Source organism: Neolamprologus multifasciatus, chromosome 8, assembly GCF_963576455.1.
Source record: "Neolamprologus multifasciatus chromosome 8, fNeoMul1.2, whole genome shotgun sequence".
Taxonomy (NCBI): domain Eukaryota; kingdom Metazoa; phylum Chordata; class Actinopteri; order Cichliformes; family Cichlidae; genus Neolamprologus; species Neolamprologus multifasciatus.
The window spans coordinates 10,787,256-10,805,065 of record NC_140446.1 but is presented as its reverse complement, the minus strand read 5'-3'; the positions used below and the strand labels follow the sequence as shown (position 1 = coordinate 10,805,065).

Here is a 17,810-nt window from a genome sequence, read left to right as displayed (position 1 = left end):
ACAATGTGGACAGAATTTATCTCTGCTGCTAAGGGGAAGCGTTAGCGGATGAGATGCTAGGCTCTACAAGAGTGGTGAGCTAACCTATAAAAACTCCACCGATCTATCAAGACATCTTTTACAACTGTATAAAGGTGGAGCAAACGAAGGAAATTGCTCTAGTTTATGATACTTTAGTGTAGCTCACAGGTGATAAAACTTGTTCTTAAAATGAAAATAATGGCTGTATTTTCAGTCCTTACCTGTAGGCAGCGCCATTATGCTCAGGGTGAACGCCTGGCTGATCCATGACCGCCCACGGTGCCGTAGTGACAAAGAACTCCTTGTTGACGCAGTTTCGTAGGCTGTCAGGGATACGGCCTGTCACGAGACACGCGCACACGCGTTCAGTTTAAAAGAGCTGCATAAATCTGACACACTCGAAGGCTACGACAGGGCATGAGCGGCCAGGCTATGCAAAGTGTTAATGAGTTCAGACTGACAAACATATCAGGCTTAGATACACAAATGCAAATTAGGACCATTTAACAATCAGTTTTTTAAAATTCTTTTTTTTGGCCAGGGTGGCGGCAAGGCCAGCCCCTGAGAGCCACTCTGCTCTGTGTCGTGAAGCTAAGGATGACATCAATTAAGAGGTCCAGATCTAATAAAGGCTGCCGAGGGTCTATTGAAGTGGAAATGTGACATCTGGGAAAGAAAAGACGTGCAACAGGTCACGCGGGAGACTGCACCGAGGCGTGGGCCTCCATAATGAAGCCGTGGATGTTTAGTTTCGATGGATGTTGGACAACAAAATTGAAACGCGGCGGCTTACCGGTGATGGCTCTTCGGATCTCGGTAGCTGCGGCCTCCCTCATTTCCAGTGAGGCCTGCTCGCTGTACCAGGCTGTGTGTGGTGTGCAGATCAGGTTTGGAGCATCTTTCAGTGGGCCCTGAGCAAAACTACAGCACACAGTCAAATTAATACAGTATGCACATTTTCTCCAACAAGCACATGATGGCAGAATTATATTAAAACAAATAACAGGCTGTACCGGATGTTGTGGAGGGTTTCACTAACTAACTTATAAAGAAATAAAAACATAGAATTAATTATTTTTATTTTGAGGCCAATAACAAAACATATTCTTGTATATCAAAACCATCTGATACTGTAACGATTTCTTTTCCTTTAAAAACTATTTGTGTACAGTTTACATGACAGTTGTCTGGAAATATGGCCAGAGGGGTAAAATGTCAGATCCTGTTATTCACAGATGCCACCATCTTCTTCCTGCTGCTTTGATACTTCCTTTCTGTCAGCCTCTTTCCTCTCAAGAGACTCACAAAAACAGATCAGCATCAACTGCCTCCTCCCCCTCCATCATCCTTGTAACACCTAGCCTGGTTCTTTGCGTGTAAGCTTTGCAACGCGTCAGCAGCGTCCTGAAATCGGTGTCATGCCGCGTGGGACGGAGGTCCAAAGTTATGAAACGCTCCCCCGTTGACATGCTGGGTTAGCGGAGCATGAGCTCCAGATTCATCGGGTTCAGTTTCAGCCTTCTCGAGCAGCCACTCAGCTGAGCAGCTGTCCAGAAATAATCAGCCTCCAAACTCTCTGACTGCCCCCGACGCGTGAACAACACAACACCAGTTACCCGCTGAGATGGAAAACACGGATCTTAGGATGGTGGAGAAGTGGGACGCGTACCAAGCTGTTTGCCAGCTGATGAAAGCAGTTCATAGCTCAAAGCTAAAACACGGTGTCAAATCATAAGGGGAACAGGTGAGCTTTGGGGAATAAATCTGAAATTACTTCATTTACAATTAGTTCAGACTGGTTACCCAGTGTCACCAGTATAGTTTAAGTTTCGAGCAGGGATTTTGATGGTGTAAAACAGCAGTTTTTAAACAGTGTACTATGAATTTAATATTCATGATGAAGCTGTTACCAGATTTTCCAATTGTTCATATCACCAGTACTTAACTGAATTCATTTGTTTATAGTTGACAACAAAAGCAACAAGTGTCAAGATGTCATTTGAATAGTTATTAAATCAATTCAGCAGTACTTGTAACTCATTCATTCATTTGCCAAAATGAAGAAATTATAGATTTATTGATTAAACTTCAAATTAAGCTGTACACTTTCACTCTTAATTAGCTGATTGCATGTTATGACACACTTACTGATGCCTTTTCACCAGGTTTTGGCCTTTCACCACTTTGCCCCCGGCACTTTCTCACAAATAAAGCATAAGGAAAAATGTCCAAGAAGGTCTGTTTTAATAATCCTATATAAATATGGTCTTTTCTTGGGTTATCGTTGTGTTTGGATACCAGAAAATGGAGATTATTCACCTCTTTTTGCAACTCTCTTCAAACTCAAACATACACCTGTACCTTTAAATGGTTTTAACTTGCTCTGACAAGAATAAATCCAGCTCTCCATCTCCTCAATTCTATTACACGCAGGGCCCTGAAGGATCCTTTTAGAAGCACATGATTTCTCTTTTATCTCATTATAACTATATCTGCCATTGTTCCTGCCTGTTTGTCTTATCTCTTAAAGGTTTTCTGTCTCTTTGTCTTTCCCTTCCTACACACCCATCACTTTGCTTGCCTATATTTGTCCAGGATTTGGCACATGTGTGCATTTACCTGAAGGGCTCGGTCTCATGGACGTCTAAGGCAGCTCCGCGTATCCTTCCCTCCTTTAACGCCTGGGCCAGAGCTTTCTCATCCACCAGACCTCCCCGTGCAGTATTGACCAAGAATGCACCCTGACGCATCTGTAGTGCAAAAGGCATGCAAACGCAAACAAGTCAACACTAGGCACAGATGAAGCCAGCTTTTCTACAGCTCATGTATGGACTTTTGTGTGTATGCCAGCCTGGCAGGCAAATGTTGTGTTTGATCTAAAAGAGAGCATCAATCTGGATTATATGTCTTAAGACATATTAAACAGGACATAAATTAAGAAGAAGGAATAAAATGGTGACATCTCTGTTTCACCTGACACCTGAAAGATCTAGGAGACAGAAAGGCAACTGGGACAAATGCTGTCAGATGTGGGATATAGAGCAGGCTTTGTTCAAACCAAGGAGATGAAATGAAGGACGAGGGATGAGCTGAAAGATGAAGTAGCGCCGCCACCCCTTGCTGCTTACCGGGGGGAGAAAAATAAGGCACAACAAAAAGTGTATGAGGGAGGGGAAAAAAAATCAAATGAATATGCTCAGAAGAAAGTAATCCCTTAATGTTGACAAAAGCTGAAATCCAGGGGCATGAAAAGCCTTTACGCTGGCAGGCAGTCTTTTATTAGGCCTTGGTGGTTTTGACACACAGAAAATACACAAACATGCACACACACGTTTCCACTTTAAATGCTAAGAGCCACTGCCAAATTCTGGGTGAGGAAAGACAGAAAAGTGTTCTTTCATTGCGGCACTTAAGAGGCAGCTGAGAATCTTGTGCTTTGGAAAAGACACAGAGTTAACTGGGTTAGGCTATTACCCTACACCCACTCCTCTTCATCTCCTCACATACTGTAACTCAGGAAGAATGGAGCGCGAGGGACAAGACAAAGAGAGGGAGAGAGAGAGAGAGTGTGTCACAGTGCGGGGTGATATTGACAGAAGGGAGATGCGTCCCCAGCTTGTGCAGTTCCTCAGCTGCCCTGCAGGTGTCACCCCAGGCAGTGCCTCAGAGTGCAGTTATTGACTCAGAGAGCAGCACTTTTCCCTCACACTGTGCAGCCTAGTCGATATATTTGCTGTAGCCGTGGGCTGGCACTAATTGCATTTGACAGAGCAAAGGAATGAATTTGTGTCCAGCTTTGGTGGAGCTTAAGATAAAGAGCAGGGAATGTACAGGCAGGAAGGATGCTGCTGTTTCCAGTCCCTGTTTTTTTTTCTTCCCGCTTTCTCTTTCTGCCAGATATAATGCTCTTTAGGACAGACACTAGGCTGACAGAGTAATAATATACCAGCATCTCGACTTGTCTACCTGCTAGATAGCACCGCATTAAGCCCACATCAGGTCACAGCTGTTCAATGGGATGTTCAGCTCTGTCTGGGTGACACGTGTGCGGGCAACGCGTGTCTGCGTTTGTTTTGAGTAATGCACCTGTTTGATGGTGAAGTCGTTGATGAGGTGATGGTTGTGTTCGTTCAGGTTGCAGTGCAGGGAGACGCAGTCACTCTGGTAGAGCAGGTCCTGCAGGGTGTAGACGCGCTGGACGCCCAGCGAGCGCTCCAGGCCGTCCTGCAGATAGGGGTCGTAGAAGATGACGTTGAAGCCGAAAACCTTGGCTCGCACTGCAACCGCCTGGCCCGAACGACCTGGGGACACAGACAAAGAGTTTATAGAGTTTGTCAACGTGCTCAAAGACACAGAGGGGTTTCTCGTACTTTTACAGAGCGTGTCTTCTCCAGAAAAAGCCAGGCAAGTTCAAAAGTTGCACTGTTAAATACCAGTTCACTGATCATTTACATGTCTTGTTAACTATTAACTCTTTAAGTAGTCTTCCGAAATAGTTCTCCAGGCTTCTTAAAGGACATTCAAAGCTCTTCTTTGGATGTCGGCTGCCTTTTGTTCTGTTCGCTGTCAAAATAATCCCACACTGCTTCAGTAATGTTGAGGTCCGACCGCTCCATGGTTTGTGTGTGTTTTCTATCCAGGTATGCTTTTACTGAATTGGCAGTGTGTTTTGGGATCACTGTCATGTCACAAAATTAAACTGCTCAGATGCCTTCCAGATGGTATTGCATAGTAGCCAAAATTTGACGGCACATTTCTGTGTTCATAATACCATCAATTTTGACAAGATCCCCAACACCACTGGTTCATCTTGGTTCATCATACCATAAGACCTGTTTCCAGTTCTTGTGTAATTTGTCATATCTCAGCCTTTTCTGTTTCCCTTGATTAAGTCTTCTTGACAACCACCCCTTCCATTGAGACCACACTAGACCATCCCAAAAGGTTGATTCTGATCATCTGGATGTAGCGTTTTCAGTGGGTGAGTGCACGATGACTGAAACTAGCACCACTGAACAATGGGCTGGGAGGTCAGTTCGTTGATCAATGGTCATGAGAATTTGCACATTAATGATCAAGGAACTGACCTCCCAGCCCATCGTTCATTCAGTGATGTTAGTTTCAGTCATTGTGCAATGTACTGTTTATAAGGTTGGGGAAACCTGCAGTCAGCTGAGACTGAAGAAGTCACTTGGATGAGTGACGAAATGTTTCTCCCACTGAAAACACTACATCCAGATTGGGATTTACTTACTTGGATGATTGAATAATAATGATGGATTGGATTTATATAGCGCTTTTCAAGGCACCCAAAGCACTTTACAATTCCATTATTCATTCACTTTCACACACTGGTGGAGGAAAGCTACAGTTGTAGCCACAGCTGCCCTGGGGCAGACTGACAGAGGCGAGGCTGCCATATCGTGCCACCGGCCCCTCTGGCCAACACCAGTAGGGTAAAGTGCCCTCTTGCCCAAGGACACAACGACACAACGACCAGGACAGAGAGCCCGGGGACCGAACCGGCAACCTTCCGGTTACAGATGCGCTTCCCAACCTCCTGCGCCATAGTCGCGCCCTATTGAGCATGCATCAAGACGTACTAGACCATCTACTAGTTTGTAGATATGTATCAAGAAGATGTAGGACTGTAGAATTGCGTCCGCAGTGTTTTCTATCTAACATTCACACTTCAGTGAACTCATTGGGTTTAGTATCTTGCACTCACAATATCATCATGCAGAGGAGGACCAGGGATTGAACCATGAATCTTCCAATTAGTATGTGAACTCCGCAACCTTCTAAGCCACAGCCATCCACCCCTCTAACCCTTTGATGACACACTGCAAACAATGCAGAGATATAAGTTTTTGTCTTATAGCTCTTCAGAAACCATCTTGCCAATCCAAAAAAAAGGGGGGGAATAGGTTTTATTATTGTGACAGAATACTATTGACAAACTGCCTAAAGATACAATTTAAAATGAGTTCTTTGCTAAATAGAGCACTGGCTCATCCCCTGAGTTGAGTGCTTTTTTATGCTTGAACGATAAAAAAAGAGAAAATAATCAAGTACAAGTTCTGACCTGAAAATGAGCGAAAAAGAAGCCAATGTCTAAAAAAAACCTTCACAAAAAATAAACCTTTCATTCTTCTAATAGTAACAGGATGTCACTTGAACATCTTTCATGTTGCAACAGACTTTTCCTGTCGGCTTTATTATATTAAAGATGTGAAAAAGGCTACTTTTAATATCACTAAGGAAAAAAAGGCTTAAGATGAAGACAAGGAGCTATGATGAAAAAATGAAAAAACAACAAGAACAAACAAACAAAGGGCCTCATTCGCCGTGTGTGCTTTTTAATTTGTGCACAAAATAAGCACTCGCACAAAAGTCAGGTGTGTGGATCGTGCGAAAGCAGACAATTTTGCTCTTACTATCGTGTGCACGTTAGAGAATCACTGTAAATCAGCAGGTGCACGCACGTTACTTGCAGTCAGCACACTTCCGTGGCCCCATTTTTCTTTATATAAGGAAACGTGTTTGCCTAGAGGTGGATCACGGAGAAAGCTGTGAAGCTGTTCTAAGATAAAAAAAGGTCACTTAAGCAAAAAAAAAGTTGTGGACTGAGGAAACCGAAATAATGTCTAAGGTGGAAACTGGAAAGACACACCAAGAGACTCGGGTTGCAATCACTGAAGTGGTAAATGCTGAATCCTTGATGCACAGACCGTGACTTAGATATAAGAAAAAGCTTAAGATACAAGTTTATGGAAAAAGGAATAACCGACCAGATTATACAAACATCCGTAAGTAGGACATTGTTGAAACAGTGGCGAGGTGACGGCGATGACGTCCAGCAAGGATGAAAGGCAACGGATTTGTGTTTATTTTATGTATTTGGCCACTGCCTTAATAAATTAAAGGTTTTTTAAGTGTTTTAAGTCATATGTAAGTAATATGTTATATATGTTATATAAACATATATGTTAAAACATATATGTTTATATTTTCTAAGTCTGAGGCAGCTCTACGTTCGTTTGCCGTGCACCAACCAATTCAGGCACAAAAACACGGATGGATCCCGGATTTGTGAGTAAAACATTTGTTTGTGCTGATTAGGCACACGTTTGTGCAAACACACTGTTTGTGAATGAGGCCCAATGTGAGGTGAAGTTGTGAGACAGTGAATCAGAAACTGAATGTGCAGCATTCGAGCCTCTCCCTCTGTCTCTCACAGCCATTTGTTGTGTAGGATGCGAGTCTCCACTCTGTTGGCTGGAGACGCCAGTTTCTGCTCTGCAGCAGCAGCTGAGAGAGAGAGAGAGGGACAGAGTAATGGAGAGGTGGATGTTGCTGCTCGTAAAAAGGATCGATAAGGTCCTTTACACTCTCAAGGTCCCCTCTTTGTGATCGAGCATTATATCCTGCTCTTACACTCCACAGCTGAAGAGAATCACTCCTTCTCTTCTTCTCCTTCAATGTCAGCCGATAAGAGACGTGCAACGCTAAAGACCCAGATATAGCTGCAGCTATCGCACAATAAAACGACTAATTTTGCGATGATCACAGTTGCGCACTTTACTTTTCTTTGAGTGATTCATCTGTTCATTTCTTTCTGCTAACGTTACTTTTCCTAATTTTCACAGGCCACGTTTGACACAACACAGAGCGTGGGTGTGAGCTGCTGTAAGTGCAAGCTAAAAAAGCGATGCAGACAGCAGCAGTAAAGGAATCAATTTTTTAAAAAGATTTTTCTTGTCAGTTTGAAACAGACCAGGTCCTCCTGCAGCTGCAGTACGATGCGATTTACAAAACCTTTTGGAGCAGCTGTGGAAAGTTGGATCATCACTTCTTCTGCAATGATTTCTTCTGCCTCTCTGATTGTTGGAAAATGTCTGCAAAGAACTGGGTTTAAAGAGAAACTAGATCTACACAATCTTGATTTACAATGAGATCAGTTAACAGCTGAAGTTTTTGGCATCTAAAAATACCTCTAACTTTTTTGCACTGGAAAAAAAGAATTAGTATTTTTTGTGTGCGGATTTTTCCTTTAATATGTCAGCTCCTCTGTCTTCTCTATTTCTAAGCCTCGCCCTCCCGTCCCACACTTATCAATGCCACATGCAGCAAAAACCAGGGGGTCTGCCACCCACTCAGGTGGATCTGAACATTTTGATCTCTGTCATTTCACTCTCGACTCGGCAGCAGATGTTTGCTTTGCATTGCAAATGTTTCTGCTGAAACATTTGCTTTCTTCTTTCAGATTCTGCAGTAAAACGCGAGGCTGAAGCACCAATTCTTGAAATCAGCCCTGTCTCACCCAACAGTGAAGAGGCAAACATGGTGGCAATTGGCCAAGAGGTCAACGTTTTTAAAAAAAACATTGTTTCAAAAGTCCCTGTGCACAGCAGACAGATTATCTCTACTGTTTTTACAAAAGGAACCAGGCGACATCACAATATCACTGGAGATATTTTCCATATGCTGCAAAGAGATGCAACAAGTGCAAAATCCAATAACGTGCAATACTGTTATTTGTTCTCTTTAGCTTTCAAATACTTGTCAGTTGTGTCTGTGTGCCATTCGGCACAGGCAGGTAGTGCTCAATCGTCTGAAAACAGCTGCCTGCTTCATGTGGAGATGATAGTGATCAAAGTGGTGAGAGTGAACTAAACCTAATCACTCAAATAAACTGGTTTGAGTGATTAGACTTTTCACTGTGAGCAACTTCAAGATGGATGTAATGGGATTCTGTTAATTAAAATTTTAAGGGAGTACAGTCAGCATAGAAAAATGTGCAATTACCAGAGGCTGTCAAAAAGTCCTTATTTACCTTGCGGTTGTCTCTCTTAAAACATGGAAGCATAACTTTGGCGGTTGGATATTCAGCTTTTATGTTTCCTTGACACATAATCGGCTAATGTTACAGAAATATGTGGGAAGGATTAGACTCGGGTAATGAATTCCAACATTTTCTCATCGGTCCTCATCTGCATCTGCTGCAGTATCAACACTGTCTTTGTACGGCTAATTTGATTTGACCAACTGGAAATGCTAAATATGCAAGCGGAATTTTCTTTGTTTTGAATTTGCTTTGAGACGTTTTAAGAGAAAGTAATTATACTTGTCTGCAATCACTTTAGTATAAGATGCAGCATTTAAAAATATCATTTTTAGGGGAACATAATGTGTTACAAATGTTGTTTTGCATTTAGTAACTAAAATGGCATTTCAAGCTTATCACACTGAACCCTGATGATCATTTAAGCCTTCATTCGTATGAAAATGCTGATTAAAGGTATCTTAGATGTCTCTTCCCAGACTAACATATTCCCCAAATTCCAAAGTTGAAAATGAGTTTGATCAGATCAAATTTAGTTGATAGGATTATCCTGGATATCACTTTTTTACTGGAGGTAGATAGGCAGACCACAGCTACTTGGTTACATTTACATATGAGAAATAACAGAATAATTCACAACTAAAAGGCTTGAACCTATTTTTGAGAAGAAGATCAAAAGGTTGGTTGTTTGGTACTTCAAGTCCTCGAGTCTACTGTCACCCCAGAGCTAGAGGGTTTTTTTTTTTCAGTCTGTGTATTTGCCGACAGAGTTGTGCAGCTGGCTGAATATGCAGAGTCCTAGAAACCAACGCCAAGAGGCCTTCGATGTCCCCAACCTCCCACTGACAATGGATATTGTTTTGGAGACAGCTTGAGCCAAAAAGACCAGCAGAGGAGGCTGGAAGTGGGAGGACTGGGTGAGGAAGGGAGAAACAGGGGGGAGAAATCTTCCCTGCCAGGACCTGCTGTTCAGGCACAGTTAGTCCAGGCAGCTGTCTGGGACCTGTAGAGGAGGAAGGAGGTTGTGTGTTTGTGTGTGTGGGAGGGGGGGAGGTGTATGTGGACAGAGAGATAAGGTGGCACTCAGGAAAGGCTTGTGAGAAGACAGAGCATCTGTCGGCCCGGTGATGTTGTGACAGGGCAGAGTGACGCACAAACACACACAATCACCACTAAAACAGGTGCAGAGAGGGAATCAAGTCAGAACACACACACACACACAGAGGAAGAATCTAGTCTGCCAGGAGGCCTGATCATGGCAGGGCAAGATGTCGAGGGACCGTGGTGACAGAGAAGAAGAGTTGAAAACAGAAGAAGAGAGAATAATAGAGATATAATGGTGAGCATTAGAGCAGTGGGATGAGAACAGTGAGGCAGAGAGAGGAAGTCAGCCCGCAGGGAGGCAAAACAGACAACCTTGAGATAATCTGTGGGACGGGCAGAGGGTGAAAAATAACCTTATCAGAGCAGGAAAACAGAAGGCACACTGAGTGGTGAGAGGATATGAAAGCACAAAAGTGGAAGCAACGGAAGGGGGAGTAAATTAAAAAAAAAAACCATGATGAAAATAAGAGGAAAAAGCTAGAGAAGGAGCCAGAAAAAGGCTAAAAGAGGAAAGCATATAATTGAATATTCACCAAAACCGATGAGACCCAGGGTTTCGCCACGTATGCGGGCGGCACCGGACGCCACCTCCCGGATTTGCTCCACACTCTGGACTCGCGTGCCCTCCCGCAGAGCCTGGTAGAGCCAGGTGTTCCGCCGGTAAAGGTTGAGGATGTGGCATAAGGTCGAGTCTGCCGTCTCCTCCACAGCTGCTGAGGGAATGTTGCACACGGCGATGCCTAATGGTAGAACAGTAAACAAAGACAAGGCAGAAGAGTTGAAAAGCACATTAAAGACGTATGTGACACATGAAATATGAGTACAGAGAGAGATTTTATTGTCCTGGGCTAAAACCAACATGGGTCACTATAATTTCTGATATTCATGGTCAGCATCTCAAGGGAGTGTGAAAATGACTGTTTGTTTTGGGAACATCAGAATATGTCGGCTTCATTGGAGCGTGACCTCCAGCACGCATTGCAGCCGAGGGTGAAACAGACCGGCGGATTTGGTGTGCCGGATTGATGTTTTTCATGTACCAGTCAGTCTACATTCCAACCCTCGCTTATGGTCATCAGATCTGGGACATGACCAAAAGAGTAAGGTCACGAATAAAAGCAGATGAAAATAGTTTCTTTTGTAGGGTGGCTGGGATCAGTCTTGGAGATAGAGTGAGGACCTTGGACATCCAGAACCTGCTAGAGAGATTATACATCTAGCCTAGTCTGGGAATCTCAGGATCCCACAGGAGTAACTGAAACGTGTTGCTGGAGACTAGGACAACCAAACTAAAAAACCCAAAAGCTACTTAGCGGTAATGTTTCTGAAGCCCTCATTCACATACTTTATAGTTTTATGTAGAAACCACCACACAGAAGCTCAGCTCATATGATGTTAACACTTGTCTAGCTGTCACTAGCATTAGCCTCTCATCACAGGTAGACGGATGGCCTTTTCTTGAAACAGTTGGCGAGCATAGTTTAATAAAAGAAAGAGAGAGAAAGATACTTCCTACACGAAACTGATCACAATAAAGTTTGTGGATGTATATAAATCTACATATGCTATATTTTGAAAAGCCAAATGTAATTTTTAGCATCACAACTGCCAATTAGGTCACCGTTTTCAAGAGAAAGGCAAATATTTCAACAGTGAAAATCTCCAAAGCATTACAGGCCAGAGGAAAAACATGAAAAGTTTATAATGGTGTGAACTGATCCCTTAATAACTTGGGTTATCTTTAATTAGGTCTATATTTGAGCAACGTAATCAGTATTCCAAATATCACCTGCTAAACATCGATAATAATATGAAGATACACACGTAAATATGTAAAGTCAAGATCTTATCCAGTGCAGTGTTCATAATTTTGTTTCTTTCGGCCGATATAAAGGCCTGACCTTGTGGTATTACCTTGCCGTTTCCTCCAACAACACAGACTACTTTTTTTTTTTCTGTTCTAACACTTAAGCACTTCTGCCTGCCCTCATTCTCCTCCTAATGTCCTCATCTCACTCTGTATCTCGGAGTAACAGCGCAGTCGTCTCTAGACAGCAAAAAATAGACCGAGCCTGTTCAATCAATGGCCCCTTTTTTCTTCTCCCCGAGAACAGCCGTCATATCAGCGCCGCCTTCTCCAGGCACGATAGCTTTTGACTCCTGTGTTGCAAGGCAGAGCGCCTTCGGTGAGTGGGTGGCAGTTAGACACAGTATCTCATATTGGCAGGGAAATGGCAGCTTTGTCAACTGTAAGAGCTTTTTGAGCCACCAGCCTGCTGATATAAGCCTGGGTGGTGTTTCAGGGAGAAAACTGAACTCTTCTCTTTCCCCGTGTGTCTTTTACTCTGTCTCTTTGAACATTCTGGCTCACAGCAGGATGTCTGCACTTCATCTGACTATTTAATTCAGCCTTTGATACTATTCAAAAAAAATCCATACAGTAAAAACAAGGAAACGGTATACGTGGTATTCAAAGTAGTCCGCTTTAGGGACAACGACTATTAGCTCTATTTCATCGCTGCTTTTCTTTTAGATGGTCAGTCCAATTTTAACGCTGTGATGTGATGAATCTTCCCTTCAAGATTCACCTAAATCTGATTACAGGCACCTGAGGTATCGTTTGTCATTAACAGGCAAACAAACGATCAAACAAGCAAATCAGCATACCTGCTCCCTCACAAGAAATCAATGCGACGCGGGATAGTCGTTTCAAAGGAGCACAAAACACATTAGAGCTTTGCTCAGATGTAGAAAAAGAGGCTGTTACACGAGCACAGATGTGGAGAAGAAAATGATGATGATTTAGTAGCCGCTATTTAAAGAGTTCATACCCAGCTCTCCAGCAGCCTTTATGTCAATGTTGTCGTAGCCGCTGCCGATGCGGATGATGATGCGTAGAGCTTTGAACTTTTCCAGGTCCTCTCTGGTCAGGGTGATGGTGTGGTACATCATGGCACCCACTGCCTCATTAAGCACCTGCAGACACATGTATTCATAAAATTTTGCATTACACAACTGAATGAAATGCTTTTCCCTCCTTAATCTGTGTCTTCCATTTGCCAGTTTACTCGTTTGCTCATGCAAAACATGACTATTAAATCCACTTGGGGATACAAGAGCTCATGACAATCACACTGTCGCATTCCTTTCAGAGATGCTGTGAAAATCACACGCCTGCCGTGACTTCCGACATTTGTGAACATTATAGATTTCACATCGTACTACAGACATCACATGGCCGCGAGCAACACTGACACATTGTCCATTTAACAGACCTGCACTGGAAGTAGAAACAGTCATTACATTGTCTTGCGGGGGCTCAGTTCTGCACGGTATTCACAATTGCACCAAGAGCGTTTACGGACACAAGATCTGGATAAGTGACTGGATAGAGAGGTCACTGATTGCAGGATAAGCCTTATGAATTAAATAGAATAATAGAATTAAAATAGCCCCATTACAAAGAAAGTAACTAATTTACCACCCAGACTGTACCGCTCTGTATTTCAGGCTTCAAAATTTCCCAATTCCAGGGAATGTATCCCGCATTTGCCCTAGTAGCTTATGTCTCCAAAAGTTGATTCTATTTATCTGGATGAAGCGTTTTCGGTGGGAGAAGATGAACAGAATCAACTTTTGGAGATTTACTTACTTGGATGATTGAGAATGCATCAAGACTAGTAGCTTGTGGTTATTTCTTCCAAATGTTCTTACCTGCTTTACTCATGAATTGAGTAAAATTTTAGGCTGCGCAAACTCCAGCTTAAAAATGCATGTCAGCTAAGTGTAAGTGAAAGTGGTTGTTACTTATTTTAAAGCAGGTAAAGGTCAAAACTAACTGTGCTTTTAAACAACCACATGGTGGCGTTGTTGAATCTACCTACCCAAAGACAATCCATTCAAGTTAAATAAAAAATAAAAAAATAACAACAATCTTAAGATGTACCAAGTGAAACATTTCCCAAAAAAGTCTGAATTCTGTCACCTTGGACGGGGGGTGGGGGGTGGGGGGTGGACAATCACTGTGAAATGCTGCTCACGCTGCTCCTCTGCCACTTAACGTGGACAAGGTGACCTGGCCTGTGATGTGGATCTAAACTATTCCCCTTCAGTATCAGCCCCGGCCCCTGTCAGCGCCTAAATAACAGCTCTACATTCACCTCCAGCCAAGCTGCATTAGCTTTCCTGTGATTAGTAGATTAGCTCTGAATTTCCATACTGCTTTTATTAGAGCAGTGTCCTGGACAGGCCTTTCCAGATATTAGTTCAAGGTTAAAACACTCCTTACACGCACATGCGCGACCGGCCAAAATGCACACATACATAATTGCCTCCCTCTGCGCTGATCCTGAAGGTCTTGTGTTGTTTTTGAGCTGGGGGAAGGAATCTTCTAGCCTGATTGTAGTTGATGTAAATGGAAACTCTGACCTCAGCTACATCCCCCTCTCCACTGTAACCAAACTCTTATCGCTTTAAGGATCTATCATTTCTTATGACGCCTGGACTTTTCTGACAAAGCACAAAGCCCGTGCTTCACATTTAGCCTGGCTGAGCAAAAGATAGACTGTTTCAAGGGAGTTTTGATTTGGTGATGTGCACACTGTAGTGCACACTCCTAGCTTCTAGGAGGGGGACTTTATGGCTATGAAGTCATCCCGTGAGTGATCCGCAGGGAGGTTGTGCTGCTCAAACTGTTGCTTCATAAAACTACAGACTACTTAAAACTTCTTACAACAAAGGTGGCTTAGCATTTTGCAGGACAGCGTCACAAAATACTGTGAAATATGTCATAACACAACAAGCTCTGACCCCGCTGGCCATTGTACCTTCAAAATCCACTTTAGCAGTGCATCGATTGACGTTTCAGACAAAAAAAAAACATCCTTGAGACTAACGTGATGAAGGAGAGGAATTAAAAACAGCAAAATTTCAGTGAATGTGGACTTCAAGAACTGGTGAAAGCACATATGTTCTTTGTAACCTAGCGTTACGCAAGAGAAGCTGGTTAGTTAGCTTAACAGGGTCAATTCACTAGTTTTGTTTTGCACAAAATCTTTCAATACTTCTAAAACAAATCCGTCCACACGAGATGTGCTGATTTTACAGAAGACTACATGCCAGGTCCAGCCGCTTAGGTCAGAGGGAGGTTACCAGTTTTCCTGGTTGCAGCCTCAGTGCTTATCTAAAGCAACGTGGCTTCTTGCACATTTACCCCAGTCCCCCACCTAAATAGTGAAATAGCAGCAAGAAAGCAAAAAAAAAGTTATGTCTTAGTGCCAAAGAATAAACAGATGTTAACCAGTATGTCCACTAAACTAGTCTGACACCTGGTTCCTCCAGTATACACCTTAAACTGTTTTCGTGCAAGAGCCTGAACCTCCTAAATGCCCCCATTTGTCCTTGTGTGTGTGTGTAACAGATAAAGTACATCATTTAATATGTGAACGTGAATGGGTGAAGTACTTTAACAACAGAAAAGTGCTATAAGTATCTATATAACCCCATTTAGCGTTTATTAAAGGATTTAGTGCTTTGAAAATTTATCGTTTCTTATAAATGGAAAATAGTAAACATTTGCTGATATTGTGAAGAGTTTCTATTCACAGTTTAACTAATGACGCAAGACGACAACACGCAATGTATGGCTTCCCCCCCCCCTGCATTTTAGAGATTGAACTGTTAACTGAACACAGTATCATCATTTTTCCATTTATCATCTTTTAGTTACATTAAGAGTCATTAGCTGCAAGCCCCAAGCTTAACACCTCTTTTGGATGATCACAGTCAGGCGGCGCACAAAGTAATAGGCCAATATTGACTCCCTGCCATATGGGCTCTCATCCAACTTTTACAAGCCACATGTGGTTATGAGGCGCGACGACCGTGACAAAGACGAGGGATCAGAGACCTTGGATTATGATGCTGGAGCGCAGGTGCTGCATACAGGATTTGGTCTCACTGAAGTGGTATTGTAACTTGATCTTGATTGGTATTTGCCTGTGTGCTTTATCGTATCCCTATCATTTGAGAAAAAAGAGGATTACCAGGTAGAAGACTTCACATAACCTTAGGCAACTTTCATATTCAATCCTCGGCCAATCTTTTCCATAAGATTTTTTTTTCATTGTTGTCTGGTGTATATGTACGGGAGTGTGGCAGCTGCTGTCCGCCCTGACAACATTGAACTGAAACTCCCAGAGTTATCAACACTGCATCTTTGCATCCATGCTGCAGAAAGCAGAGATTGGACATTTTCAATCTATACCGCCCCTCTGGGTATCTAGACTGCAAGTTATTACCGCGAACTGCTGAATATGCTTGCGAGGTGAACATTACAATCATGTTTTTCCTGATAAGGCAGTGTTAAAACAAACAAAAAGCTACCCACTTTCCCCCCCTTCTCCTCACCGCCCAAGGTCTTTGATTGAATTGATCTCTATGCAAATGCTTCTTTTTTAATATGTCCCATTTTCATAAAAACAGCGCGATGGAAGATATAGCAGCCCTCACTCTGTCTGCAGATGAAGAGATAGCATTTGGGTGATACCCATTTCTGTGGCCATATATTGTTTTGTAGCCACGGCGCTGCATAAAAAGCAATAAAGAGCCTCTACAAGCCAATGTAATTACACCGCATCCCCGCTGTACGAGATTCTCTATTAGAACAATGGCACTGATATAGGCGTTACAGTCAGTGCTACAAAGTGACATTAAATCATAATGAAGCCACTGCATTTTAACTGGCAGGTGTGTATGAGGCCAATATAACGCACTTCACATATCAGCGCTATAGAAAAAGGAAGAGGGAGATATGAGTGACGGGCAAATTCCGTCTCTCCATCAAGGTTCAGCTGCGATGTGGAAGACATTGAATGTGAACTACGGTGCGTGCGTCTTCCTACCTTCTCGTGGATCTCCTGCGTGGACTGAGCATCACAGAAGGCAACGGTTGCTAAGTCTTTAAGGATGGGCATCTCCACGGTGCAATCACGCCCGTCCAGCAGGGCCACCAACGGGCGGGGATGCATGGGCCCGTTCATGATTTGAGGCCGAATACCTGGAGAGATACATTCAAGAAAAGGAGGAAAGATTATTTTAAACACAAAAAGTATTAAGAAAGTAGTTTCCAAAATCAGGAAAGATGAAATCCAAATACAATCTAAAATGTAACTATCACTAAATTGCAGTCTTCACTCAGTTAATCAACACTCGGATAACAATCACCTGCTGTGTGTATGCATGTGTGCACTTGTGTGTGCTGATTAGGATGTAGCAGGAAGCGGGGCTTCTCTGAACTAACAAAAGTTGCTCAATAAATCAATGCGCCTACTCAACACTGGATTAGGACACGGGCTCACTTGCAGGAATCCTCTGGGTCTGGCTCTCAAACGCACACAAATCGCACACAGAAACATTTACATACACTGACACAGATAGGCGAATGCAAGCAGACAGAGGTTCACACAATCATATGAAGGGGAACAAATTCCCCTGTGTGCATACTGACACGCACACTTTGGTCGTTCTCTTTTACCAGTTAAAAAAACGGCAGTGTGAGTGGAACCAGCTGCTGTGGAACAGGGGTGAAAAAAAAGAAGAAGAAAAGAGAAACACTGTGAGGACACCTTTAGAAATGCCTCATAAGAGCAATGCATCATTGAAATGAAGAGCATTGGAGAAAACGCTACAAGCCTGAAACAAACTCGGAAGCGACTCGCAGCTGCACTTCGGCACACTTGACAAAGTGCGTGTCGTAACTCGGGTTTCTGTCGCCGCTCGGCTCGTTCTCCTCTCCTTACTCGCTACTTTTCTCACTTGAAGTAAAATGAGTCAAGAGAAG

The 17,810-nt window shown here is 43.0% G+C and overlaps 1 protein-coding gene across 7 annotated transcripts in view; it reads right to left on the bottom strand.

Annotated features, from left to right (window-relative positions):
- The window catches only part of ctbp2l (C-terminal binding protein 2, like), a 97,048-nt gene that overhangs the window by 5,585 nt on the left and 73,653 nt on the right, over positions 1-17,810 (bottom strand). For all 7 annotated transcript variants that reach the window (XM_085169926.1, XM_085169929.1, XM_085169928.1 and 4 more), the window contains 7 exons: positions 16,873-17,027; positions 12,802-12,946; positions 10,504-10,710; positions 4,108-4,322; positions 2,641-2,771; positions 815-942; positions 243-360 (listed from right to left, as the gene is read on the bottom strand). In XM_085169926.1, coding sequence (XP_085026052.1) covers positions 243-360; positions 815-942; positions 2,641-2,771; positions 4,108-4,322; positions 10,504-10,710; positions 12,802-12,946; positions 16,873-17,027 — 1,099 coding nt within the window. The remainder of the gene's footprint in view (positions 1-242; positions 361-814; positions 943-2,640; positions 2,772-4,107; positions 4,323-10,503; positions 10,711-12,801; positions 12,947-16,872; positions 17,028-17,810) is intronic.